General features: G+C 66.6%; 1 protein-coding gene across 5 annotated transcripts in view; it reads right to left on the bottom strand.

The window, feature by feature from the left end:
* Positions 1-220: 220 nt before the first annotated feature.
* SUN1 (Sad1 and UNC84 domain containing 1) overlaps positions 221-13,457 on the bottom strand; it is a 36,650-nt gene continuing 23,413 nt past the window's right edge. For all 5 annotated transcript variants that reach the window (XM_045824402.1, XM_045824435.1, XM_045824429.1 and 2 more), the window contains 14 exons: positions 12,340-12,438; positions 11,774-11,867; positions 11,296-11,357; positions 11,021-11,166; positions 10,313-10,552; positions 8,932-9,018; positions 8,311-8,354; positions 7,180-7,315; positions 6,121-6,375; positions 5,552-5,636; positions 3,265-3,380; positions 2,744-2,911; positions 2,277-2,369; positions 221-1,926 (listed from right to left, as the gene is read on the bottom strand). In XM_045824402.1, coding sequence (XP_045680358.1) covers positions 1,813-1,926; positions 2,277-2,369; positions 2,744-2,911; positions 3,265-3,380; positions 5,552-5,636; positions 6,121-6,375; positions 7,180-7,315; positions 8,311-8,354; positions 8,932-9,018; positions 10,313-10,552; positions 11,021-11,166; positions 11,296-11,357; positions 11,774-11,867; positions 12,340-12,438 — 1,739 coding nt within the window. In that variant the 3' untranslated portion in view covers positions 221-1,812. The remainder of the gene's footprint in view (positions 1,927-2,276; positions 2,370-2,743; positions 2,912-3,264; positions 3,381-5,551; positions 5,637-6,120; positions 6,376-7,179; positions 7,316-8,310; positions 8,355-8,931; positions 9,019-10,312; positions 10,553-11,020; positions 11,167-11,295; positions 11,358-11,773; positions 11,868-12,339; positions 12,439-13,457) is intronic.

Raw genomic sequence — 13,457 nt, 5'->3', positions numbered from 1 at the left:
GGGGGACCTCCTGCAGTCCTGCTGAACGCGCGACTCGGCCTCTCCGCGCTGGGGTCTCGCTCTGGGCGCCAGGCGCACAGGAGGCGGTCGGGGGCACCGAAGGGGGACGCAGAGGGTGCGGGACCTGGCAGCGCCGCAGGGAGCGCAGGCCAGGTGCCAACAAACCCGGACGCGGCGCAGGCATGGAGCCGACCCTCCCGCACAAACAACGCATGCCGACTAGAAACAGGCTGTTTTATTATTCACTGGAAGTATCCCCATGCACTTTTAAAAATTAAAACTCTTTATTTAAACATTTCAATAGCATCTTAGTTTGGTGGCAGCAACAAGAGCACTACCAGAGACAGATATTTGGAAAAGCATTTACAAAAATACACTGCACAAAGTCCTATCTTGCATCTTTAAAAATAAATTAATATTCAAAATATTTCCACCCCAACTCCCAAGTTAGTTTTATATAGGAAATTCTGATTTATATATTTATCCTGTAATTATAGGAAACATCTGTGTGTTTTGTTCAACTCCACTGCATAGGCGTTGGTTCCAATTCCGAGTGACAAGAGCAGCCGTGCAGGCTGCGTGTTTCAGGACTGTTGTGCAATATACAAGAAACTCCAGAAACCAGCCAGCACCCTCAGTTCATCTTTTTCTGAAAATACAACATTTCCGTCACACTGTGAAACCGCTTAACCCAGTAAAGCGTCTGTAACGCCTCAAGTGCCTTGTGGACATCTCATTTATAAAGTCTGCTCAGGTAAGTTTCTCAGTATTAAATATTAATTACAACCAAAGCGAGTGTCACAGGAACCGAGGGAGGACGGCCAGCAGTCTGGAGAAAAGGCGAACCCCGGCCGGAGCGCGAGGAGGACGCGCTGGGCAGCGCCACCCGGCGGAGTAGTGGTGGGAGTTTGCCACGCGGGACCTTCTCCTTGGACACCATCCAAATAAAAACAACCCTCTGAGTGATTCGGAGAACGTTAGTGTTTGCTTTTCAGCAACATTCACAAGAAAACCCAAAAAGACCCCTAAGACCAGATTTCTTGGTTCCTGTTCATACGGTGACGTGAAAATGCCCAGGGACCCCACAGGACCATCGGGGACAGCGGAGGGCTACATGTCTGCGTCCAGACTGCAGCCCCCCACCCCGAGTCCCAGCAAAGGGAGATGCCCCCAGTTAACGGGGGTCAGCACAGGGGTCTGGCTGTGAAGCTCTCACTCAGTAGAGCAGGCAAAGCAGGAAAGCACATTTCCGTCCCGTCCCCCCCGGTGACGTGAAGGGACTGTCCGTGTGGAGTGAAGGACAAACCCCACCCTGCAGGAAAGGAGTGGGGAACTGGAACTTGTTGACGCTGGTTTTCCCTGAAAGAAATGTGTGCTGGACTGGGAAGGTCAAGTCCATCTGCTCCTGAAGTCCTTTCAAAGGGCCAGTGAACGGCTAAGTGTAGAAGCTGCAAGAACACGCCAAACCTTTTAACCTCATCTGCTTTGTTCCTGATGTCAGGAACATACGAGTATGAACAGCTTTGTGTTTAAAGACAAACCCCCAAAGTGTGTGTCTGTGAACCATACATTCAAATGAATTCCCAGCACTGCCTGTCGCCAGCGGGTGTCTGCGCCCAAGCACTCAACGCACAGTGTCCGTGGGCAGAACCGCGAGCAGCATCACGGTGTCGGCCGCCCCCGTTCCCCCGCCTGCTGCTGGCGGTCGGCACCGTGATGCTGCTGTCCCCACGTCCTCGCCGTGACGGACCCCGCGCCGGCCTCGGGCTGTCCCAGTATATACAAAATGTACAGCGGCGGCCTCCGGCGTCTCTACTGCACAGGCTCTCCGTGGACGCGGAACCGGTAGAGACACGTGTACTCCGGGTGGCCCCAGTTGGAGGAGACCCGGAGCTCCACGATCTGGAAACCTCTCTCCGGGCTTCTCTGAAACAAGGGAGAGAGCGAAACCACACTTACTCGGGGCAGACCGCCTGGGCCCCGGCGCCTTCCCGGCCGGGGCATGTGAGAGGAGGGGCCGGGCCGGCAAGCACCCTGGCCAGCGTGCCCCGCGTCGGCAGCCAGGACACAGAGCTCGGGGAGCCGACAACGCGTCCCGGGCCTGACCGTGCAGGAACAAAGCGCCCCCAAAGGGGCTCCTTTGGGAGCAGAGCTAGGAGCTCAGCTCCCCCGCCCCCCAGAGGCCCCCGACGCCCTTCTGACAGTTCTGTCAAGGTCAGCGGGCCCTGCCACGCCCACCGGGAGATGGGGACCGTGGGAACGGCCCCGGAGCTCACCAGGACAGGGAACGTCTGGAGCGACTCTCCGTCCTGGTCGTACACAAACTGTCCCAGCAGCTGCCCTTCTTCTTGGTACTCGTTTTCTAAGCCCTGGAACCGAAAGCAGGCCTCCTGCGACTCCGGGAGTGAGGCCGACTGCGCGGCTGCTCCTCCTCCGCACCAGCTGGGGAGCCGGGGAGCCTGGGAGCCGGGCCCACCACAGCGGTGACCGGGCTTCTCGGGAAGGCCGTCGGGACAGGCGGCAGAGAGGAGGCCCGCTTCTCCAGGCCTGCACACCCTCCCGGGAAGCACCCTCCCGGGAAGGAGGGAAAGGTGCCCCTCACGCCTGACCCGCCTGCTCGGAGCAGGTCCGGGCCGAGGGCCGAGGGCAGGCGCACACATCAGGGACGTGCGCGAGCCTTCCTCTCGGCAGGTGCAGCTCTGGGGCACGCCCCGCCCTGGGGGGGAGAGCCGGGCACACTCACGTAGACGGAGAAGTCCCTGGGGGCGCTGGTGATGTTGCCCGTGGGCGACAGCGTCTTGGGGATGTGCTCCAGCGCGAAGCTGGTCGGGCGGATCTCCATGGACAGCCTCACCACCAGGTAGCCCTGGGAGCCTCTGAACGCCCAGCAGTTGCCTGGGTACATGTCCGGCTGCGGAGGAGGCGAGGCCCTGAGACTCGAGCTGAACAAGCTCTTAGCCACTCAGGACACAGAAGCAGGAAGAGAAAAGGCTGACAACACTGAAATAAAAGTTTTGGCATGGCAAAAAAAATCCACCATAAGCAAAATCAAAGGACAGGCTGGGGAGAGGGTTTGAACTTCAACTCCGAAGAGTGACCGTCTCCACGGCGTGAGCGAGTTTCACACCCGCTGCGATCACCAGGACCCCAGAGAAAAACGGGCGGGAGGCACAACACGCACGCACACACCAGAGACACACGGGTGCACATGGCCCCCAGCCACGTGAGGGCGCCCGCCGCGCGGCCGCGTGGCCGCCCGCTCACCTGGATGACGACGCGGGGCGACTGGGAGAAGTACCACAGCGGGACGCCGAACAGGCTGATGAGCGCCGTCTTGGTCTCGTAGGTCTCCGAACAGCGCGTGCTCAGGACGCTTCCGCCTGCAAACGGGGCCCCGCCCACTTCAGCGTCTGGCCCCACCCCTCGGGACCCCGTGTCCTTCCCCACCCCAGGGAGTTCCTGGAAGCGTGCTAAAACCTCTCAGGTCTGTGGCTCGTACGAAGAAGCTTCCACTTTAGGAGCAGCCCCAGTCTTAACCTTACTTTTTCCAAGCCCCATGTCAGGAGTGGCGGATGGCTTTGGGCTGCAATCCGCGCCTGCTGACACCGAGAGGCCCTCGGCACGGGCCCCGCCCACACCCGTGGGGACGGCGGCCCTGCACACCCTTCCCCTGCCCGCACGCCCTTCCGTCCGCGCCGGCAGAGCGCCCCAGGCCTGCCGGGCCCTGCTGTTGCCAGGCAGCTGGGGTTGGGGCCGAGGGTACAGGCTGCGCCTGTGCACGGCCCCTGCTTCTCTCCGGGGGGCCAGGTGTGCGTGGGGCTGGAGGGCGGCGACCGTGGCACACGCGATGGCGCTGCTCCCACCCCCTTGGCTGCGCCAGTGAGAATGCCGCAGCCACCTGTCCCTCAGAGGGAAACGGCAGGTGCTGGTGCCGCAGCAGGCCAAGACGAACACACAAATGAAAACCCGTGAGAAGTCCTTTCCCGGGAGGCAAAGGTCCGAGGCACCGCCCCGCCCAGCACCTGCAGCCGCCTCCCAGCCGGCGGGGCGGGGCGGGGCGGGGCGGGGCGGGGCGGGGCGGGGCGGCGCGGAGGATCTCAGCTTCAGCGTCAACTGCATTTGCATTTGCGTTTGCATTTGCATTTCCGAGCCACTGAACTGTCTTCCAAATACATCCTAGTGTTGTTCTTAGAAAGCCTCCTCAGACACACTGGCACTTTTCTAGCTCGGAGTCGAAAACCCTTGGTTCAGCAGTGAACACTGACAGTCCGCACGCAGCAGAATGACCAGGTCTCTGGTCCTTCACACATGCACACATGCACACGCACACGCATACACGGGGACTAAGTCACCGTTGGTCCCCAAGGAACGGCTGAGGTGTCACCTGACATCTCCGAACTACTAGGTACTTCCTCAGAAACCGCTGAATCTGAAAACCCAAGACCTAAACCTCCTACGCGGTGAGAAGGGTGCCTGTCCGTCCAGTGCCGGGGAACCAGGTCGTGTTTGCGAGGGACAGCGGCGCTCACCCCACTGTGGTCCCGACCAGGGACTGGCCGCTCCCCGCGCCCCCCGAACCAGGGGCGGGCGGTGAGCCAGACACGGCGGTGTTCCGGTCACCGCCCCTGCAGGGCCCCCAGCGCAGTGACACGCATCAGGAGCCCGTTTCCCCAAGAAACCCTCGTCTGCCGGCCCTCCCCCGTGACCCTGAACTGGACAAACCCGAAAACTGCGCTTCTCTGGGGCAAGGGGCAGAGCCCCCGCTGGGCCGCCACGAGGCCCTTCGGGGTCCGGCCCCGTGTCCGTGACCGTGGGCACATGCTGTCTCCTCGCAGAAGCCACCTCTCGTGGCGGGCCCAGGGTCTCGGGGACAGGGCCAGGAGGCGCACGCACACGCGTGGTCCACGGCACCTCGAGAAGCACGGTGCCGGTTGGTCCGGCGCGCGTCGCCCTCGAGTGACCACGGCTTTCTGTTCTCTCTCCTCGAGGAGCCGAACCAGCAGCCCTGCCGTCTGCCCAGTGGGCCGGCCTCGCCCCTGGGCTGGCTGTCGCAGCCTGTCCCCGCTGACGGGCGTGGCCCCGGAGGGAGGCAGGCGTCTGCAGGGTCCTTGCCACACGCCTGGAGGGGCCGTGCTCACCCTGCGAGCACCACGCCCGGGGCCACCGGAAAGGCTGTGCAGTGCCACTCCCACTGCTGACCCCTGGGGCAGGCAGGCACATCTCGGTGACCCCACAAAAAGTGGGAATCTTGGTACAGCAAACCACCATCTTCCTGCCAGTGCTGCCTTCCACGTGCAAAGCACGTGACAGCTGTCCAGTGTGGGAGCTGGCGCTGTGGGTGCCTCTGTGGCCGGGCACTGCCCCACGGCTGGAGACCAAAGGCCACCGAGACGCCCCCAAACCGGGGTTTTGCTGACGGGCGCACACTGGCACCTGCCGTGCACACCAGGCACAGCCCCGGCCTCTGCCGGGAGGCGCAGGCTGCACCCTAACACCAGGACTGGAGCCACCGGCCTGGCACGTGCGCCCCAGGCTCCGCCCCGCGACTCACCGCCGGACTCCAGGGCGAAGTCCACCATGCCGGTCTTGTCCTGGGAGTACAGCTTCAGCGCGTTGTCCACGATGATGCGCGCTTGCTGGGGGGGCACGCGTGGGGGGGGCGCCGGACCCAGGGGAGGAGAGACGAGAGACGGGGCTGTGTGTGAGTGCCGGGGGCGGGGGCCGGAGGCGGTGGGGGCGGCCGTCTCAGGGAGGGCGCGCTGTCCGACCGCCCGTCAGTGCTGTCTGGGGACGGCGGGCGGGGGCGTGGGGGGCGCGAGCCTGCTCTCGGGCTCACACCGCCTCCCTGGTCCCTGGGCCACAAGAGCCCAGAGGTGTCCAGAGGGGTGGCCCAGCGGGCTCAGGGCGGGGACTGCCCCGGAGCTGGGTGCCTGGGGGGCTCTGAGGCGAGAAGATCAGTCAAGTATCGAGTGCTCCCAAGAAGCAGCTATGACGTTGGCGCCACTGCGTCTCTGCCCCCTGCCTGTGCTGAGCGCCGTCGAGGTCACCGCCACCCCCCACTGCCGGGGACCTCGGTCGTCACCTCCACACCCCGCTTCCCCCTCCCTGTCCTCCACCTACCGCTTCTGTGATGCCCACCGCCCCCTGCTCGTGCACGGCCGACAAGACGGCTTCCGAGGTCGGCGCCCGCCCGGTCACGGACACGTGGTGGGTGACGTTCTGCAGGATGCGCAGCTCCAGCTCCCGCAGCGCCGCCTGCAGGCTGTCCGCGCTGACGAACCGAGAGGACAGCCTCTGCAGCAGCTGGTCCAGGGCGCCGCCCTGCTGGTCGTCCGAGAGCAGCAGGCTGACCGTCTCTTTGACCTGCCTGTCCACCTGGGGGCGTCGTGAGCGAACAGAACAGAAACCTCTTGGGCTCTGGCTTCCGTCACCTTGGCCACCACGGCCGTGTCACCAGCTCCTCCAAATCCCTCCTGCAAACGCCCTAGCCTTCCTCTCCACAGGGCGTGGAAGAGGCCCTCCCAGTGCACTGGAGGAGCCCTCGCCCACAGAGCCCTGGAGGGAGGTGTGGCCCCGCCCCCACGAGTCAGGTGAGGGCAGAGGGGAAGAGCCCCTTGTCTTCCAGGCAGTGAACGGGGAACTCGAACGTGTGCCAGAAATGCCCATCTGCGTCACCTCCGCACACACGCACGACCATGTGCAGAGTGCGTCCGGGGCCCCGGGGCCGGCCGCACGGGTTTCACGGCCATGGCCTGAGCATGGCGACGCTGCCGCCGGCGGCCCGGCACCGTGGCCCCCACCAGCTCAGCCTCCCTGCACAGCAGGGACGTGCCTGTCCCCAGCCCACCGCCCGACCCTCAGCTCCGGCTGAGCTCTGCACACACACATTTGTGTTTCCTGTCTCCGGCAGCTCCAAATGGCAGCCCTCCTCTTCCGCGGGCGGCCGCGGGGGCCCATGGCACACCACGCCAGTGCGGGAAGGTGACAGGGTTAATGTGGTGGGTGACGGGACGGGGAAATTCGGGAGAGTGGGAGTTTTATTTTAAAGGCCACTTTAACCCTTGAAAGTCTTCGAATACAGTCAGGTTTTTTTGAGGGAAACTAATAAAACCAAGACCCCCACTCAGCCGGTCCCGGACTTTCCACGACCACAGGACGGGCGGCAGCGGGGGGGCTCACCTTCTCACGCACGCCGTGGGCCTCCTCGCAGCCGGCCTTCAGCGGCTGCCAGGCCGCCAGCTCCGCCTGCAGGCGCCCCAGCTCGCGCTCCAGCTGCGCCACTGCAGACTGCAGGTGCTGCTGCTGCTCGGCCGCACTGGGAGTCGATGGGGAGAGGGAACAGGCTCAGTCTGCCCGGCGGGGGAGCGGCAGTGGGGGGCTGCTGCCGGTCCCGCGTGTGCACGGGCCCCACGCCACTCCACGCCCGAGCCCCCGAGGTTTCCCGGGCCACAAGCACACACTGCCAGCGTGTCCCAACAGGACTCATTTGGCATTCCCGTACTTTCCTCACAGTGACAACACGGCTGCAGAGGTGCGGCACGCTCACCGGCCATTCCAGGGCCGAATGGGGCCTGGTCAGGCCCGTGGAGGGGGAGCGTGCTGACAAGGCCCGCTCTCAGGGCCGGCTGACAGTTCCACATGTGTGGCGACTGCAAGGCACCAGCCACCACACGGCGGTGGCCAGTCCCGCTCGAGCGCCGCAGGTGCCACCGTGCTTACCCCCGCAGCCCCTCAGAGAACACTCTCGGGGGGCACAGGTCAGCCTGGCAGACATGTTTCCAGGGACAGGGTGGGGGGGCGGTACCTCTGTGGTCCTTCCAGAGGACACACGGCAGCGGGCCCACAGGACACAGAGCAGCAGGGAGGGGACGGGGTGGGGGGCTCGAGGGAGCGCTCGTGCTCCCCATCCGGCCCCAGCCAAGCCCCAGGAGTCCCTGAGCCACGCAGGACCAGGGTGCCATATTCAGGCACACTGGGCGGGGGGGTGCGGTAAACCTGAAGTGCGGAGACAGGCAGCCCCCACGAGGAGAGTGGGGCTGCGGAGCGGCGCGCCCGCAGAAAGGGGTGGTGGCCGGAGGGAAGGGGCCCAGAGCCCCTGCTCCGCAGGTGACGCGACAGGCTGCAGCCTCGCGGCCGGGCCGTTCCAGGGGCGGGTGCCCGTGGTGTGCGAGGCTGTGTCCTGGACCCCTCCTATCCCCGCCCACCCAGATGTACGCCGGCTCGCCTACGCCCCAAAGTCAGCCCTCGGGGCACCCGGGTCACGGGGGGGCGGGGGGGGCAGCTGTGTGTCCCCAGGGCTCGCCTGCCTACCTCACGGTCCTCAGCTCGGTCTGCTCCAGCTCCCTCTGGACGGCCTGGGAAGCACGAGAAACAGCGGGCTCACACCACCACGCACTCGACTGTGCGTGGAACCACAGATGCATGTCCGGGGTTTGTCCCCGTAACCCCAAGGCCAGCTGTCCGCTGGAAGGTCAGTGCTGTTTCGCTTTCCAAGTACGCTTTGAAAAGACAGCCAGCAGACCCAGCTGGGGGCGCTGATCACGCAGAAGCAGCAGGTGCGTTTGGAACCTGAGCAGCTCCTGCGGCTCAGTGGACTGAGCGCCGGCCTGTGAGCCAAAGGGTCGCCTGTTCGATTCCCGGTCCGGGCACGTGCCTGGGGTGGGCCAGGCCCCCAGTAGGGGGCGCACGCGAGGCAACCACACACTGATGTTTCTCTCCCTGTCTGTCTCCCTTCCTTCCCTCTCTCTGAAAACAAATCAGTGAAGTCTCTTTTAAAGCAGCCGTGAGACGGAGCCCCAGGGGGCAGGGGGACGCCTCCTGTTCTGCGAGGACAGCGGCCCGGGCACGGGAAGGCCTGCAGGCACGGTCCCCAGGCACGCTCCGCTCCGCGCGGCGAGCACACATCGGGGCCGCTGCGCAGAGGAGGAGTACCTCTGACTTCTCCGTCAGCTTCCCGAGGGCGTCTTCCAGGGTCGAGATGCGCAGCTCGTGCTCGTGGTGGAGGGCCGTGGGGTCAGTCTGGAAGGAAAGGGAGCGAGCAGACGGCTCAGACGGGGAAGCTGCACACGCACACACCTGGCGTGTCAGGGCTGCCCAGACGCGCTGCGCGTGGAACACGCTGGGCACCACGGGGCGGAGTGTCCTGGAGGGTCGGCCCCTCGGTGACAGAGCCCTCGGAGGGACCTGGGGCTGTGCCGAGAGGCAGGGAGCTTCTGCAGTGAAGGGGGGTGCGGGCCAGGAAGCCCTGCAGCCCCCGGGAAGTGCTCTGCGGAGAAGGCGGACCGGCCCCCGCCACTCAACAAGCACCGCCGTGCTTGGTGGCTCCAGGGCAGCGGTCTGGACACACTGCACACTCTCACCCCTCCTCAGCCACCCGTGCCCACGGGCCGTGCTGCACGGAGGCATTCGCTGGGAACAAACCCAGTCCACCATCTCCCCAGGACACTGGAGACACCTTGCAGGACAGCCGCACTCGGCCATCAGAGGGACTCGGGCCAAGCGGCCACCTGTCCCGCTGGGCAGGGAGGGGGCGGCACTGAGCGCTCAGCACAAGCCGGGAAACCTCGGTGTGCTCCACGGCTCCCAGCCGTCCCTTCAGCAATTCTCAGAGGCTACAACTCCAGCCGGGTTAGCAGGTGCACTTCCTGGAGGTCAGAACGATCCCTGCCCCTCACACCATCAAAGGGCACCCGCCCCTCTCAGCCCCCACCTCCCACTGCAGGCAGGCCGCTCGGAGAGAAGATGCCTTCCTCTGCCCAGTGCTCACCGAGCAGTGGGGGAGGCTGTGAGGGGAACTAACCAGGCAGGGAGTAGGGTGGCGGGTGTGCACCCTGGAGCTCAGGCCGTGTGGGGGCGGGGTGAGCAGGGTGCAGGCAGTGGCCAGGGCCTCAGGGAGCAGACTGTGGTGGCCCCTGGACTGTGGCGGCGACGGGGTGAGGACAGGGCAGGACACTGAGACACCGGGAGCAACGCACATGCTGGACATTTCGATCCAAAATACCCTAGCTGAACCAGCGTGGAACCGAACAGAGGAAGCGCTGGTCTGAGGGACGCGGGCTGACGGTCCCTCCCTTGATGACCCTGGAGGGACCCGGTGCCTAGGCGGAGGCCCGGGGCCCTGCACGTGCAGCACTCCTCCTGCTGCGTGCCCCTCTCTGAGGGCACCGCCACACGCAGGCCCACTCGGGGGGGCCCAGCGCCCCGCAGCCCCTGCCGTCCCTGCCCTTCACGAAAGCACAGCCACGCCCCCCTGCGATGCCTCCCCGTCTCCGCTCCCCACGGAGAGAAGCCACGCGGGGACCCCTCGGCTCACCTGAGCGCCCAGCAGCCCGCCGGCACCGAGGTCCTTCAGGTGCTGCCCCACCACACTCCTCACCAGGGACGACACCCCGGCACCACCGTCGTCCAGCCGGTCCACGCGCACCTGCAGCTGCTGCAGCGCCGCCGCCAGCTCTCGCAGCCTCTCGTCGCGGCTCTGGCACCGTCCCTCCAGGGAGGCCACCTGCCGCTCCACCTCCCTCATCCAGGGCCAGGGAGAGGCCTCGGCCACACCCTGAGGCGGAGGGAGAACGTTCTCACCGCCGCGCACGCGAGGCGCCACGCTGGCACCCACCGCTTCGGCGCCGGGCAGGCCACCAGCACAGGTGGAGCGCTCGGCCACACACCGCCCGGCGCCCACGGTGCCCGGGGGGAGCAGGCGAGAGGCTGTGCCGCTGGCGATTCCCTCGTGCGCAGCCAGGGTGGTTCTCACCCTCTCCTCTAACCCTCGTGTGTTTCCCAAAGCAACGGACGCTGCTCTCCTTCCAACTAAAATGAGCCGAGTGACGAGGTCACTTGGAACACGGCGCCGCCCGAACTGGTTCGCCGCCCTGCACTGCACTTGGGGAGACGGACACTCGAAACTGTTTCCTGACACGGGGACCCCACCGGGCGGCCTGTTCCCAGCAGCGCGAGGACGGACCCCCGAGGACGGACCCCCGAGGACAGGCCGGCAGCGCCGGGAGGGCTGGCTGGCAGTTACCTCGGGAGGAAGGGGCCGGGGAGCGGCCCCCGGCGAGATCACACCCTGCGGCTCCGCGGCCCCCGGCGCTCCGGGCGTGCGTGTCCAGTTGAGGGCGGGCAGGAGGGAGAGGAGGCCGCCCCGGCCCCAGGAGGACAGGCCCGCACCTTGGAGGAGAGGGAACACGCCGCGGCTGAGTGGGCGGCCTCGCACACGGCCTCCCGCAGGGGCCCCTCTCGCTGCACACACGTGTGGCCGAGCACGTCGCCGGCTGGCCCAGGCGAGAGCCGACTCACCGAGCAGAAGTAAGAGCGGAACGAGCACGAGCAGGAGCCGGCAGGAGCTGCGAAGGGGGCACCTGGGGGCAGGAACACAGACGTGTGACGCAAGGGCAGTGCCCACACTCCTCCCCCCACCCCCGCAGCAGCCCGGCCCAGAGCAGCCCCCGCCGCGAGGAGGAAGGCAGCGTGCGGCCCTGGGCACCCTCCCATGGGCCCCGCCGCGAGGAGGCCCTGCCTGCACGGTGGCGGCGGCGCCCGGGCCCACGTCAGCCAGCAAACCCGAGGCCACGCCGGGGGCTGCGGGGCGGCACCGAGGCACCGTGGACGTGGGCCCACCGCGGAGCCCCAGGGCCCGGGCCCCCCCTCGCCACGTGGCCTCCCATGCACCCCCCCACCCCTGCGGGCCGCCGCTTCCCTCAGGCACGGCAGTGGCTCGGGGCCGGCCGAGACACCGTGAGAGCACGCCCAGCCGACGGGACGCCGGCTTCCTCACCTGGTGAGAAGAAGCACGTTCAGCCAGGACATCAGGGTGACCAGCTGGTACCACCCGCTGCCCAGCCACCAGAGCATCCCGGCGGCCACCTTCCCTGGAAGAGAGCACCGGGCGGTCTCGGGATGTGTCCTCGAGACAACCAGGCCCCCAAGCCAGGCCCAGCCAGGGCCGCCAGGCGGTTTGTGGACAGGCCTCTGGGGGGAGGCGAAGCAGCAGGCGGGGCGAGGCGTGGAGAGGCACCGGCGCAGCGGGAACTCCGCCCACTGCCACACGGGAGCGCAAATGAGCCACGAGGCACCCGGCATGCGCATCAGGATGTGGGTGGCATTCAGCAGAGGACATCCAGCGCATGCACCGCGGTCCTGGCCCTACTGGGGGCTCGGCGGCCGCGGGCCTGCGCCGGGGGACAGAGCTCATGCACCCGAAGCGCCACAGGACACAAGGACCGTCACACGGGGAGCGGAGTGCAGGCCCTGACGCGGAGCCCCCCGCCCCCCCCCCCGTGAGGCGAGTTGGTCCCTGCCACAGCCTCGCAGGGACAGCGCGCGCAGAGCCCGAGCGGCCACCTGGGGCCGTTGCCGCCGACCACAGCACCGCCAGCACCGCCTGCACCACGGCCCGCCCCGCAGCTCCGGTCCTCCGCAGCATCCGCGTTGCGGCGTGCCCTGTGACGGACGAGACACGGGCGGGGCGCACTCAGACTCGGGGTCCGGGGCCCCGGCTCGCCGCAGCCACCACACAAGGCAGCCGACCCACAGGGTTCCCCCAACTCCCTCCTATCGGTGAGTCGACTCCCTTCTCAGGAGAACAACAGGCAAACCGAGTCCAAGCAAGACGCTGAAGTTAACTGATGGGAACCCCACTCTCTGTCTGAATAGCTCCCACCCCTCCTGCCGGCAGCGTCCCCACGACGCCCAGCGTGGTGGCCGGAGCCGGTGCCGGCAGGGTTTGCGTGGAGGGAGGAGGAGACGCTGCAAAGCAAACGCAGGCCCAGCCCCCAGAGCGGACCAACATGCTCCCGGCGAAGTGCAGCCCCTCTGGGGCCAGGCAGCAACCGTCCTGTAGCCCGCGCATCCCCGGGAACGAGCGTTTGGGAGCCGCATGTGGTGCTGCCGGGTGGGAGACGGCCGGGGGGCTGCTGCCAGGCAGCCCGGGCTGCAAAAAGCAGAGCACCGCCCCAGGGTCCCTCCCGTCCTCTTCCTGGGAGCGGCGGCAGCGGCGGGTGGTGCGCTCGTCCCGGCGCCGGGGTGCGGACTCCTGGCACTCCGCAGGGACTGCCCGCAGGACAGCAGCGGCGCAGGGTGGAGGGGGCTGCTGACCTACCACTTTGGTTTGTGTGTCAGTAGCAGCCGGGAGGCCATCGTTTCTGACGCTCAGCGCTACAGACGAGGCTGCGGGGACGGGTGCCCCTTCCCCAAGCAGGTGCAGGTGTGTTTCCAGGCGGGGGGGGGGTGCACGCATCGCCTGGGGTGGGGGCTCAGGGGGCCGAGCACGGTGCGCTCCCGCAGCGGCGCAGGCGGGAACAGCCTCTCCCGCACTGTCGCACCCCCCCCCCGACCCAGGGAGTTCCTGCTCAGACATCCATTCACACCGCAGCCACTCACAGAGCATCTGGGGTGAGTCCCCAAGTCTCAGACCGAAGTCCGAGGGACTCCTGTCCACCTTCAGCGGGCACCCGGGCCCC

Source organism: Phyllostomus hastatus, unplaced genomic scaffold, assembly GCF_019186645.2.
Source record: "Phyllostomus hastatus isolate PE091 unplaced genomic scaffold, TTU_PhHast_1.1 phas_contig_150, whole genome shotgun sequence".
NCBI classification, from domain to species: domain Eukaryota; kingdom Metazoa; phylum Chordata; class Mammalia; order Chiroptera; family Phyllostomidae; genus Phyllostomus; species Phyllostomus hastatus.
This window is presented reverse-complemented; position numbering and strand designations above follow the sequence as displayed.